A 13,398-nucleotide genomic window follows, 5' to 3' on the forward strand; every position below is an offset into this window, starting at 1 on the left:
CATTGCAGGCAATCTCAATGCTATGCGTTGCAGGGAAGACATCCTCCTCCCTCATGTGGTACCCTTCCTGCAGGCTCATCCTGACATGACCCTCCAGCATGACAGTGCCACCAGCCATACTGCTAGTTTCTGTGCGTGATTTCCTGCAAGACAGGAATGTCAGTGTTCTGCCATGGCCAGTGAAGAGCCCGGATCTCAATCCCATTGAGCACGTCTGGGACCTGTTTAATCGGAGGGTGAGGGCTAAGGCCATTCCCCCAGAAATGTCCGGGAACTTGCAGGTGCTTTGGTGGAAGAGTGGGGTAACATCTCACAGCAAGAACTGGCAAATCTGGTGCAGTCCATGAGGAGGAGATGCACTGCAGTACTTAATGCAGCTGGTGGCCACGGGGGGGGGGGGGGGGGGGCGTAGATATGAATTTTAATATAGCCTGTAGCCTATAGTTAAATACATGGGAGGGAAGCCTGGTCTCTGTTTGGGAGAGTTGGAAGGGAGGTATGGTTCGAATCCAGGCTGCATCACATCTGGCTGTGATTAGGAGTGCCATAGGGTGGCGCACAATTGGACCAGCCTCATCCGGGTTTGGCCAGGGTAGGCCGTCATTATAAATAAGAATTTGTTCTTAACTGACTTGCCTAGTTTTAAATTTAAAAAATAAAAATTAGGAGATTCTCGTTTGGGCAAAAGATCGTCCTCTCTCCTCCATGACCCGGAAACTGATGTGGTCGAGGGGTGTGTCATTTCATTAGTAGACAAATGGAAGTCTCATCCCCTCCTCGATAGCCACCTTTCAACAAGGTTACTCGTGTATTCTACATGGAAGAGTTTAGAAATCTGCCACACCCCCTTTGAATCATCTTTTGTTTGTCAGAGTAGAAAAACATACACACATTGTTTCAGGCTGTCCCTGACAAAAAAAAAATAAAGTTATCTGTTCTTTCGACCAATCGACTGGTTGAAATTTTTAAACGTGCATTTTTCCGTATATAGACACACCCTATGTGTTTTAATAAAATCAACTATATGTAGGTTACTGAGCTTGTCTGATGCTTTAAGCACACTGTGATTTAAATCATTTAAGGTGCACAAATGACTCGAGGGAGTCAGAGATCAAGATAGGATTTTTGTCTTCTGATCAAGCTGTTCCCGAACCCCCTTTCTATAGCACTGCTGCTGGCCTTTGCAGATTCTGCCATTACGCTCCCGAAGTTACCGGTAATAGATTACATCAGGGGTGTTCCATTTGGAGTGCCAATTTATCTTGCCATTTCTTGCCGATCTGCATGCCAGTTATGTTCATATGTACATTTTATGTAGAACAGTTTAATTTATTTTTTAATAGTCCTATCTTAAAATCATTGTCATGTGATTAATACAAATTTATATCTCAATGGAAATCATACAAATCTAAAATGAACCTCTATTTCCATTGCCAGCTAGGTAAAAATAGCCTACTTAAAACCTGCAAATAAAAACATAGCAGCCTGCAGGTAGAAAATATCTTATTAAAAATAAATCGCATTGGCTACACATGACCTCTCTGCAACTTTGAAACATTGTATCACCCAAAAACTTGGTCCAGCCTGAAGCTGGTGCTAACAAACTTGCAACATTTAATCAAATATTCTGCACCCTCCTGCGTTTCCTGAGCCAGTGAGCTCTGGACAGACACAGCTGCAGGGTATTTGCGCAAGGGATACGAAGTTAGGCCTATTTTATGACGTTTTCACAGCATCAGAGCATGACCATTTTCCCCCTTTTACTCAGTGGTTATGGAAAGGGAGAGAGCTGGAAATGTTTTTTTTAAATAGGCTACATTAAGGAACAATTGTCATTCTTAATGGATATTAAAAAATACTGTGTTCACGTCCTGTTTGAGGTGAAGAGAAAATTACTTTGAGAAGCTCCACAGCTCATTGTTACAACAATCACACATACTATGAGATCCCCAAATTGGCACATTTATAAGTCTACATTTGCGCGCAGGCCATGTGGCCTGGGACTACTTCTATGCGTAATCAGGTGCGAATCCTTACTCAACATTGATAGGAGCGCTACAAACAAAACACAATGAATAAATTAACAACTCATAAATGGAATGAAATAAACCGAAACTTGTTTCTCACAAGTGTAGCCTAGGTTGTGCACTCTGCAAACAACGTGTCCACTCATACAATGACAACAGTAAAATACATAATATATTGAATGCATTAACAGAAATTACGGGAACCAAACAAACATTGTGGATGTTTGGATTAGTCCACGAAGACAGGCGTCAATCAAGACGTGCCATAAAACATATAATTTTTTTTACATTTAATTTTTTGTTTGTTTTGCTACTGCTAAAAAAAAAAGACTAAAAGGGTAAATAGGGTGAGCCCTAATTCGTTTTGGTCACTTTACAACAACAACAAAAAATGCGTGGGGTCCGTCCACCCCTGTAAACGTCATTTGACAAATAATAAAGTTGGCGCATTTCCATCCACATTCACTCTCTTCGCCATCTCTCCTCAAGTATCTTTGACCTTTTTTAAAAAAGGAGGCGAGGGAGTACGCGGGAGGTGAGAAGAGACCCATGGAATCACCTCAACATTAGAGTAGACACATATATTTTCATGAGTGAGACACAAGGTAATACAGCAACACTTTACAACCACTTCGGTAACACTTTACAATAGGCTTCCATTTGTAAAGGATTTATAAAGGGTTTGTAATTACATTATTACGGTTATTTAAGCTTTGTAAATGCATTGTAAAACATTACTAAATTGGTTATAACAAATTGTGTAATATTGAACCCTTTTGTATCATCATGCAACTGCATTTTCAATGGTTGCACAGTTAAACAATAGTTATTTTCTCACTTCTGGGTGTGGTGCATAGTTGCTCTGTCCCAGGAACAGAAATTATTGGTTTTCAGACCAATGGTCAACTCCCATGAGTTCCAATGATGATGCGTTGGTATACTTTTTTTATTCCAGGAATGATGGCTTCATCTCAAGCTATATTATTGGTGTGGTTCACTGGTTTCTGAAAAAATCCTGACTTTGTAAGATCTGCGGATCTGTGAAACGCGCTTGAAATAAAGACGACCTGGAACAGAATGAAGAGTAGACAATGACATGTGACATTGAGTTGAGAAGAATCATGATGGACCTGGCTATGGGAAGTGTGCAAAGGCCAGACAAAGAGATTGCGCGAAAGAAACGTTCACAAGATAAAAAATGTTGACAGAGGAGAGAGATTCTCTATGCAATTTGTTTCACTTTTGAATATAGAAATTCTGCTGTATGATTTAGTCCTCTGCTCAGCTAGCTAACGTTTGCTAGCACATCTGTCCTACCTCACGAGCTAAGAAACGTTAGCTAGCTAGTATTAGGTAAAACCTAAAATATATTTTTGAATATAGACATTTTGCTATACGATTTAACACAGGATAATATTTGGCATGAAATGGCTAACTAGATCACGTTTGCTAGCTAGTTAGCTTAGCTAGCTAGCAAACATTAGCTGCCTGCTAGCTAGTCAGCTAACATCAACATGACAGAGTTTTCTTGCAATTTGTTTAGCTTTTTGGGATTATAATGCTAGCTAGCTAGTTATCTTACCTTTGAACTCTGGTACAGTCTCTCTCTAGATGGGTTGCTGGTAAACTAGCCAGCATACTTTGTCAACAAACTAACATAAGTGGTTCCAATTTTAAGACTAATTTACTAGCTAGCTAACAAACTAGCTAGTGTTTTAACCACAATTGTGATAACTATCCTACCCCTTTCATTTTGTCTTAGCTAGCAAATGAAACACATTACCACTGTGAAGTTGCTCGGGCGGTGATGTTGTGTAAGGACAACGACCTCATGCTCAACTCCTCAAAAGCCACAGAGATGGCAATACAGGAGAAGAAAGAACCGCAAGGCCCCCGGCATAATCGCTGACCAACCAATAACCCTGACAGATTCGTTCAAATTCCTCGGTACTTACATCAGTGGCTCACTGAAATGGGACATCAATTCCAACCACATCATCAAGAAGGCCCAGCAGAGACTGTGCTTTTATAAGACAACTGAAAAAGTACAAGGTTAAACAACAGCTGCTTTTTCAGTTTTGTGAGGCTGGGGTATATGTGTATATTAGTCATGTAGGAGCTACCCCATGCTGTACCGTATACACACCACCGACCTTGGATGCGTGGCAATAAAGTATCTTGTATTTCACTTTTGTTTTTAAAGTATTTCTTTTTTTAGCAGTTCAATGTTTAACTCAATTATAAATGGTTATAGGTCTGTCACTTTTTAAAATAAGGTGTTTTTGAATTTATAAATGTTTATAGGTATCAAATAATTATTTAGTTATTTGTCACATGCACCGAATACAACCGGTGTAGACCTTACAGTGAAATGCTTACTTACAGGCCCTTAACCAACAATGAATTTAAGAAAATGCCTAATAAAAAATAAGTAAGAGATAAGAATAACAAATAATTAAAGAGCAGCAGTAAATAACAATAGCGGGGCTATATACAGGGGCTATATACAGGGGCTATATACGGGGGTACCGGTACAGAGTCGATGTGCGGGGGCACTGGTGTCGAGGGAATATGTACATGTAGGTCTGTCACTAAAATAAGATATACTTTTACCATTTATACATATGGGTAAATAGTTTATAGATGATTTGAGAGTTCACTCAGAGCGTAGACATACTTATAGTATTGGGTACTCATCAATACATAAGAGAAGAGTCAACACCTTCGTTAAACATATTCAGTCAATGAATATGGGGTATGAAGTCCAAAACATTTAACGTTGTGAAAGGATACCACCTCCACTGGTGTTACTGTTACCATATTTGGGACTATCACAGAGAAGTGAAATGTGTGTGTTGATATCATCTGGGAAGGCGTAATGATGATTGATTAATAACCTGTATGTAAATTTCGCCAGGGCATCAGTGTTTCATCACACGCAAAAGTGAGAGGATAACTATTTGTTCAATAGTGCAACTATTGAAAATATGGATGCATGATGATACATAAGGCTTCATCTTAAAAGCATTTAAGTGCATTTATAAATTGTTAAAAACTGGAGGTAAAGTTTGGCTCACTATTTTGACAAACACTGACCAGTTATTTCACTATGTAGACCAATGGGATATAACTGTTTATTAATGCTTTATAAGGCATTTACAAATGATCAAATAACATTGAATGTAATTATAGCCTCTTTATAAACCCTTTACAAATGTAACCTTTAATGTGTAGTGTTACCCCTTTTGTTACATAGAACTTTGCAAATTGCTTTATAATAGCATAATAATGGAGCTATTCCACATTCTTTATTCCACATAAGTGGAATAAGGAACGGTCGCTATTCCTCTTGTGTAGAGTAGTTAAAAAACAAAAAAACTAATCTTATTACTATGCAATTCAAATACAATTAACAAAGTATTATGTGACAAGATGCTAATAAAACGTTGCTCCTAAAGTAACTAGTTTTATTACACTACACCATTTAGAGATTGTGTGTGTGTTTTGAAATAAGAGCAGTTACCCTCAGATGGACAAAGGGAATCAAAGTTGTTGTTTTTGCTAAGCTTCCAACTTGCTGTTTGCAAATAGCTTTGAATTTACTCTGCAGTATTTTCAGGTCTTCTAAAAAATTTATTGCAGCTTTCAACTTTTTCAGTGGAATGTTGAAAGAGTCATCCAGTAGTCGATCATCACAACTTATACTTATCTTTACAACATAAAATGGGTCAATTTGGTTTGATTTGATTATGTATACCTGGGCCAATAGGCATTCAGGAGAATGGACGTTTACATGTTCAGAGAAATGTATTGTGTAGATCAAATGTGACCGTCAGATTGGAATACTATAGGAGATTGTGTGTTCTATTCATTCTATTTCTGTCTTCAACATGCAGTTCCAGATACAGCCCTCCATTAGGCCTAGTTGAAGGCAGCCAATCTATCTAGTTTCAGAAAAGTAGTCACTTCCTGAGATCTGTATTCAAATATATTTTTTAAAGTTGCCATTTTTATATTCAAATAGTTGTAGTCCCCTCCAAAGTAACTATTCCCCCGGAAATAGTTACTTTCCCCAAAGCGTAGTTAAAACTATAGTTATCCCAGATCAGCACTGAATGTATAGTTTCTTTCTCTGTTTTATGTTAATCTATCCACCATGAAACACACATGCTTCATAGAATTAAAGAAGTATTCTGTTTGGAACAAACCTGTTTGAGTTGTTGCCATTTGTTGATCTTTGTGTAGGCTATGTGTGATCAGTTGGCTGTTTTCCTCAGATTTGATATCATTGGCTCATTCATCAGTCTCTGGTCCTGTCTTATTTCCACCGGCTCTGTTCCATTGTCCTTCCATCTGGCCCTCTGTCACTGAGCACTTGACCCTTGACCTCCTAAGGATCTGACCACCTGTCTGTGGTGATGCTCAGGCTAAACCCAGCAGCCATCTGTGGACTAATCAGACCAGTGGTCACACAGGGTCACCTCCACTACTCTAGACTATCTCTGTCCTGTTTTTTTGTGTGTTTTTGGGGGGGGATTCTTTAGATCTGGTACACTGCATTCTGGCTAAAAACGAACTACTCCAGCCGTTAGCCTACGGTATGCAAACAAATATATGCAAATAGACTGAGTGTGAATAGGCTCAATGGGGGGGGGGGATTGTACATTTGCTTTTCCATGTAGATTTGTGTGTTCGATTTCCTGGCCAAGTCAATATTAGGGTCAGGAATTCAGTCTCCCTCCCTCTCGTTAACACTCTATAGAGCCATAGAGTTGGATCACATTGTTTTTTGTCATCAACAACATGTGGAAGAAATTGGACTGAAAGTGAACCAATCTGATACATTTTATAGACTTAAGTAGTAGAAGGAGCTGCGTTTCCTTCCCAGTGAGAACAGGTGTTCAAGCTTTCAGACCTCACCACCTTGTCCTGTTTTTCTCACTACATCATCCATGGCCCACTGCGGTAATGGCTTCCAGAGCTGCCTGCCTGGCTCTCCTGTCAACCTGCTCTCTCCCTGTGCGGGTGGGTCTGGGATTTAGTGAGAGTGGAGGAAGTGTCTGAGTTTTCTGTCAAAATGACATTAGGGATGATTAGTAAAAGTGCTGGCAGCTGCAGGGGAAGGGATAGTCTAGAGCAGGGGTAGGTAACTAGATTCAGCCTCGGGTCGATTTTTGTCGGAGCGGGTGGTCGGGGGGGGGTCGGAACGTAATTATAATTTACACTGCAATACACTGCAAATTGACCACAAAGATGTTATCTTCAAATACAAACATTTCATAACTTGATTATATTGACGAGGGTGTGTGTGTGAACAGATTTCCTAAATTAACACATTTTTTTACTGAATTCCTGGTGATTTTACATTTTTATTTTTTTATTACTAAAAACTAAAATTTCATTTTTTTCCCCCAACGATCTACACAAAATACTCTTGTCAAAGTGGAAGAAAAATTGTAATACTTCAAAATAAATAAATTGGGAAAGTATTCAGACCCCTTCCCCTTTTCCATATTTTGTTACATTACAGCCTTCTTCTAAACTGTATTAAATAAAAACATTTCCTCATCAATCTACACACATAATGACAAAGCTAAAACTGGTTTTTAGAAATGGTTGCACATTTATTACAAATAAAAACCCCAAAATAACTTATTTATGTAAGTATTCAGACCCTTTGCTATGAGACTCGAAATTGAGCTCACACCTGTCTATATCAGGTCCCACAGTTGACAGTGCATGTCAGAGCAACAGACAGGTATGTGTGCCTTTCCAAGTCATGTCCAATCAATTGAGTTTACCACAGGTGGACTCTAATCAAGTTGTAGAAACATCTCAAGGATGATCATTGGAAACAGGATGCACCTGAGCTCAATTTTGAGTCTCATAGCAAAGGGTCTGAATACTTTTGTTAAATTTAAGTTATTTCTGTTTTGTATTTGTAATACATTTGCTAACTTTTCTGAAAACCTTTTTTTTCTTGCTTTGTTATGGGGTATTGTGTGTAGATTGATAAATGTAAAAAATGCATCCATTTTAGGATAAGGCCGTAACAAAAGGTGAAGGTATCTGAATACTTTCCAAATGCACTGGGTATATCTTGATTAGATACAGGGCCTTCAGAAAGTATTCACACCCCTTGACTTTTTCAAAATGTTGTGTTACAGCCTGAATTTAAAACAGATTACATTTACATTTTTTTGTGTCACTGCACAAAGCACATTTCTACTCCTGAACTTATTTAGGCTTGCTATAACAAAGGGGTTGAATACTTATTGGCTCAAGATATTTCAGCTTTTCATTTGTAGTACATTTCTAAAAACATAATTCCAGTTGGAGTTGAATGGCTTGTGAAAGGAGAAGTGAGGATGGATCAACAACATTTGTAGTTTCTCCACAATACTAACCTAATTGACAGAGTGAAAAGGAAGCCTGTACGGAATAAAACATATTCCAAAACATCCATCCTGTTTGCAACAAGGCACTAAAGTAGTACTGCAAAATATGTAGCAAAGTGATTCACTTATTGTCTTGAATACAAAGTGTTATGTTTGGGGAAAATCCAATACAACACATTTACTGTGTAGCACTCTTCATATTTTCTAGCATAGTGGTGGCTGCATCATGTTATGGGTATGCTTGTAATCGTTAAGAGACCCGGCGCCAGAATGAATCAGTTGGACAGGCCTTTGATTTCCGTAGCGGGGCATGTTTTTTTCACGGGACCCCTGTGTGCAAGTGCTAGCACATTCACTTTTTTTTTTTAAATTGCTGTAATAGTAGTTTAAAGACCATAGGAATTCTTGTGAGGTTCAAGTTTGGTAAAGCTTACAATTTTTATCCTACCATTTCTACCAATCTTCATGCCAGTTATGATTATTTTTATATGCACATTTTCATGGAACAATTTAATTTCAAGAATAGCTCTTTTTGTTTCTGAAAATCATTGTCACGTGGTTAATCATAATGTGAAGTAAAATGGTACAAATCTAAAAGTTCAAATTCAATGAACACATTGATACACTGTGATTCATTGGCAGCTAAAGAAGTTTGAGCACCGAACTCAGATGCAGCAGTGGGCATAACTGTCAACTAAGTAAAATACATAGGCCCAAAGCCCACAAATAAAAACTGTAGAAAATATCTTGAATCACATTCATTTCTCTACTCCGCCTGCCTCCCCTTTCAATCTGTCTTGACTTGAGCTATTGCTATTGAAATGCAACATTGTATCAAATCATCCCTTGGTCTGGCCTGAAGATGTTTCTAGCGAACTTGTAACATTGTATCAACTAGCCTATTCCTGGTTCCTGCTCCAGTGAGTTCGGGACATAAATGTTTTTTTTTTGTGATGTTTCCACTGTATATATGGAATCATCAGATCATGATATTTGGCTCTTTCACACCGAGGCTTGGTGATTATCGAGGCCGGGAGTGTTGGAATGATTTTTCAAATACTGAGGAACTATCATTCATGTTTAAAAAAAATAAAAAATAAACTGACTTTGTTAAATGTTTGACATTTTTCTTTGACTTGTGTGTGGCGAAGAATCAATGAGTGGTGTACTTCGTGAGTTAAGACAATCAGACATTGCCAAATGGACGCACCATATCTTCGCCTTCTTCTTGATGCAAATGTCACTATGTATTCAACCCTCTGAGTCAATACATACAGGAATCACCTTTGGCAGTGATTGCAGCTGTACGTTTTTCTGGGTAAGTCTCTAAGAGCTTTGCACAACTGGATTGTATAATATTTGCATGTTATTTTTTAAACTCTTCAAGCTTCGTCAAGTTGGTTGTTTTGTTCATTGCTGGACAGTCGTTTTCAAGTGTTGACAGATTTTCAAGTAGATTTAAGTCAAAACTGTAACTAGGCCACTCAGGAACATTCAATGTCGTCATGGTAAGCAAGTCCAGTATATATTTGGCCTTGTGTTTTTTAGGTTATTGTCCTGCTGAAAAGTGAATTTGTCTCCTAGTGTCTGTTGGAAAGCAGACCTGAACCATCTTGACCAGGTCGCAGTTGCAAATGAGAACTTGTTCTCAACTAGCCTACCTGGTTAAATAAAGGTGAAATAAATATTTAAAAATGTTTAAAGTCCTTGCAGATGACAAGCAAATCAATAACATGATACAGCCACCACCATGCTTGAAAATATGAAGAGTGAATATGTGCTTGAAATTCACCACTCGACTGAGGGACCTCACAGATAATTGTATGTGTGGGTACGGAGAAGAGTTAGTCATTTAGAAATCATGTTAACCACTAACTATTATAGTCCATGCAACTTATTATGTGACTTGTTAATCCTGCTTTTTACATGTGGGGAATCTCAATAGATGTGACTGGAAACCAGAGCTATTAGCTTCTGCATACCATGAGTTTTTGTTGTGCCTTTTCATTCCTTTCACTGTTGTGCAGTTGATCTGCCATGTTGTTTCAGCCTACATGTTGGCTGACGTTACCATGTACCTAATTTATTCCAGAGCATAGCAGTTCTGTCTCCCATTACTCTAACCTTCCATTAGTTACATCTGTCAGGTGCCCCCCCCCCCTCTCCCTCCTGCTATCTGGCTCAGCTGAACTGTGACAGGGGAGGTTAGAACGAGTGGTCCGTAGGTGTGCTCTCTGAGTCCCTGAAAACATTGCCTCATGTTTATCACTGATCAGCTGCATTAACCCCGGCTCTGTTTGCCTTTCTTCCTCTCTGTTTTCTCTAATGCCTTCTTTCGAATTCGAGTTCTGTTGTCAGCTGGTTAATCTTTCATCCCTGAATGTTTTTGGGTGTCTTACTAGTGTTGTCATAATCCGTTTTAAGCTGCTTCTCGAATCAGGATAGATCTTGAGAACCCTTTTTACTCATCAGTCAATTTAATGACTGTCATTATATCCTGTAGTTGCCGCCCGCTATGCCACTCCTGAGAGGAGAAAGTTGAGTAGAGCCCAGCTGTTTCCTGGCACTCTACTCTGTGACTGGCAGGTCTGTGACTGGCAGGTCTGTGACTGGCAGGTCTGCTCTGTGACTGGCAGGTCTGCTCTGTGACTGGCAGGTCTGCTCTGTGACGGGCAGGTCTGCTCTGTGACTGGCAGGTCTGCTGATGGTGATAGGAGTGAAATGGGGCCTGACAGGAAATGGCTGATTGTTGTGTAGACTCTAGGCTGTAGACTCCACACTGACCTTTAGGGGCAACAGGAGCCCTCACAACCTGCTCCCAGAACAGGCTCAATCTGGTCAGAGGAGTTCGCCTAGGCCCTTGCTGGACATCTAGGCTAAATCAGAGGTCTGTTAAGACCACTACCTATCCTATCACCACCACTCTAATACTCAAAACACACGGTATAATACCAGGAAGCCATGCCTCATGCAGAATATCCATATGTGATAGAGGTCATAGTTCACATTGGTTACCCACCAGTGTCATTCAGTGTGTTTTATTAATGATTATTGATGTAAGTCTGTGTCGTGTGTTTCCTGTTTCTTGCAGCACTAACGTGGTGATGAACTACTCTGATATCGAGTCCAAGGTGCGAGAGGTCACCAACGATGACCCCTGGGGTCCCTCTGGACAGCTCATGGGAGAGATCGCCAAGTAAGGGACAACCACAGCACAACGCTCAGTCCTATCACATTTGCATAACTAGCCTAGCAGTTGTGGCTTTACCAGTACTCTCTAATCCCATCCATATTTCTGATGTTCCTCTCAGATCCACGTTCATGTACGAGCAGTTCCCTGAGGTCATGAACATGCTGTGGACCAGAATGCTGAAGGACAATAAGAAGAACTGGAGAAGAGTTTACAAGGTGCCGAGTCTCTGTTCCACTGCTTATGTTTCATTCATACGATCATGTTGCCTGTGGTGAGGAAGCCTAGTGCCATGTTGCCTGTGGGTAGGAAGCCTAGTGCCATGTTGCCTGTGGTGAGGAAGCCTAGTGCCATGTTGTCTGTGGTGAGGAAGACTAGTGCCATGTTGCCTGTGGAGTGGAAGCCTAGTTGCCTGTGGAGTGGAAGCCTAGTTCCATGTTGCCTGTGGTGAGGAAGACTAGTGCCATGTTGCCTGTGGTGAGGAAGACTAGTGCCATGTTGCCTGTGAAGTGGAGGCCTAGTGCCATGTTGCCTGTGGGTAGGAAGCCTAGTGCCATGTTGCCTGTGGGTAGGAGGCCTAGTACCATGTTGCCTGTGGGTAGGAGGCCTAGTACCATGTTGCCTGTGGGTAGGAGGCCTAGTACCATGTTGCCTGTGGGTAGGAGGCCTAGTACCATGTTGCCTGTGGGTAGGAAGCCTAGTACCATGTTGCCTGTGGGTAGGAAGCCTAGTGCCATGTTTCCTGTGGTGAGGAAGCCTAGTGCCATGTTGCCTGTGGTGAGGAAGCCTAGTGCCATGTTGCCTGTGGGTAGGAGGCCTAGTGCCATGTTGCCTGTGGTGAGGAAGCCTAGTGCTATGTTGCCTCTAACAGATGCTCCTCTCCTCCAGGCCTTACTACTATTGGCATATCTCATCAGGAACGGATCGGAGCGAGTTGTCACCAGCGCGAGGGAACACATCTATGACCTTCGCTCCTTAGAAAACTACCATTTTGTTGGTAAGCAATCATTTGGGACTGGTGCTACACAAGCAGCACTGAAAGACCCAGAGCAGTGTGAACCCTAAGCCTGGCTATTGATTCATTCCATAACCATCCACACGCCTCTCTTCTACACCAATCAGGATGTCCTCAGAGATGAGGCTCTTGGTTTCAGATGGAACACCCAGGAGTATTCATTAGTGAGGAAGTTTCCATGGCCACAGCTGGAGTACTGAAGAGTCAGTCAGATGCAAGTCATGTTCTGGTTTTCAACCTAGTATATATGTACATATGTAATGTGCACAAATGAAAAGTATGTAAATGATCAACTTGAGTGGCTCCTTGGATACCAACTGTATGCATTTGTGATTTGCTATGACAGAGTTGAAAACCTTGGATGGTTTTTGTACATGTTTTGTGTGGCTAGGCCGAGCCTGCATCTGTTTTCAGTGGTACAACAGCACATGCTTTGGAGCCTAATGGCATCACAGAAATGTGAGAAACTACAGTGGGGCAAAAAAGTATTTAGTCAGCCACCAATTGTGCAAGTTCTCCCACTTAAAAAGATGAGAGAGGCCTGTAATTTTCATCATAGGTACACTTCAACTATGACAGACAAGATGAGAAAAAAAATCCAGAAAATCACATTGCAGGATTTTTAATGAATTTATTTGCAAATTATGGTGGAAAATAAGTATTTGGTCACCTACAAACAAGCAAGATTTCTGGCTCTCACAGATCTGTAACTTCTTTAAGATGCTCCTCTATCCTCCACTCATTACCTGTATTAATGGCACCTGTTTG

The 13,398-nt window shown here is 40.4% G+C and overlaps 1 protein-coding gene across 2 annotated transcripts in view; it reads left to right on the forward strand.

The window, feature by feature from the left end:
* Nucleotides 1-13,398, forward strand: part of LOC110534845 (clathrin interactor 1) — a 62,505-nt gene that overhangs the window by 19,289 nt on the left and 29,818 nt on the right. For both annotated transcript variants that reach the window (XM_090188955.1, XM_090188956.1), the window contains exons 2-4: nt 11,517-11,621; nt 11,737-11,833; nt 12,504-12,612. In XM_090188955.1, the coding sequence (XP_090045081.1) occupies nt 11,517-11,621; nt 11,737-11,833; nt 12,504-12,612 (311 nt within the window). The remainder of the gene's footprint in view (nt 1-11,516; nt 11,622-11,736; nt 11,834-12,503; nt 12,613-13,398) is intronic.

This window comes from Oncorhynchus mykiss, chromosome 10 (assembly GCF_057628025.1).
Source record: "Oncorhynchus mykiss isolate SJ-2025 chromosome 10, ASM5762802v1, whole genome shotgun sequence".
NCBI lineage: Eukaryota > Metazoa > Chordata > Actinopteri > Salmoniformes > Salmonidae > Oncorhynchus > Oncorhynchus mykiss.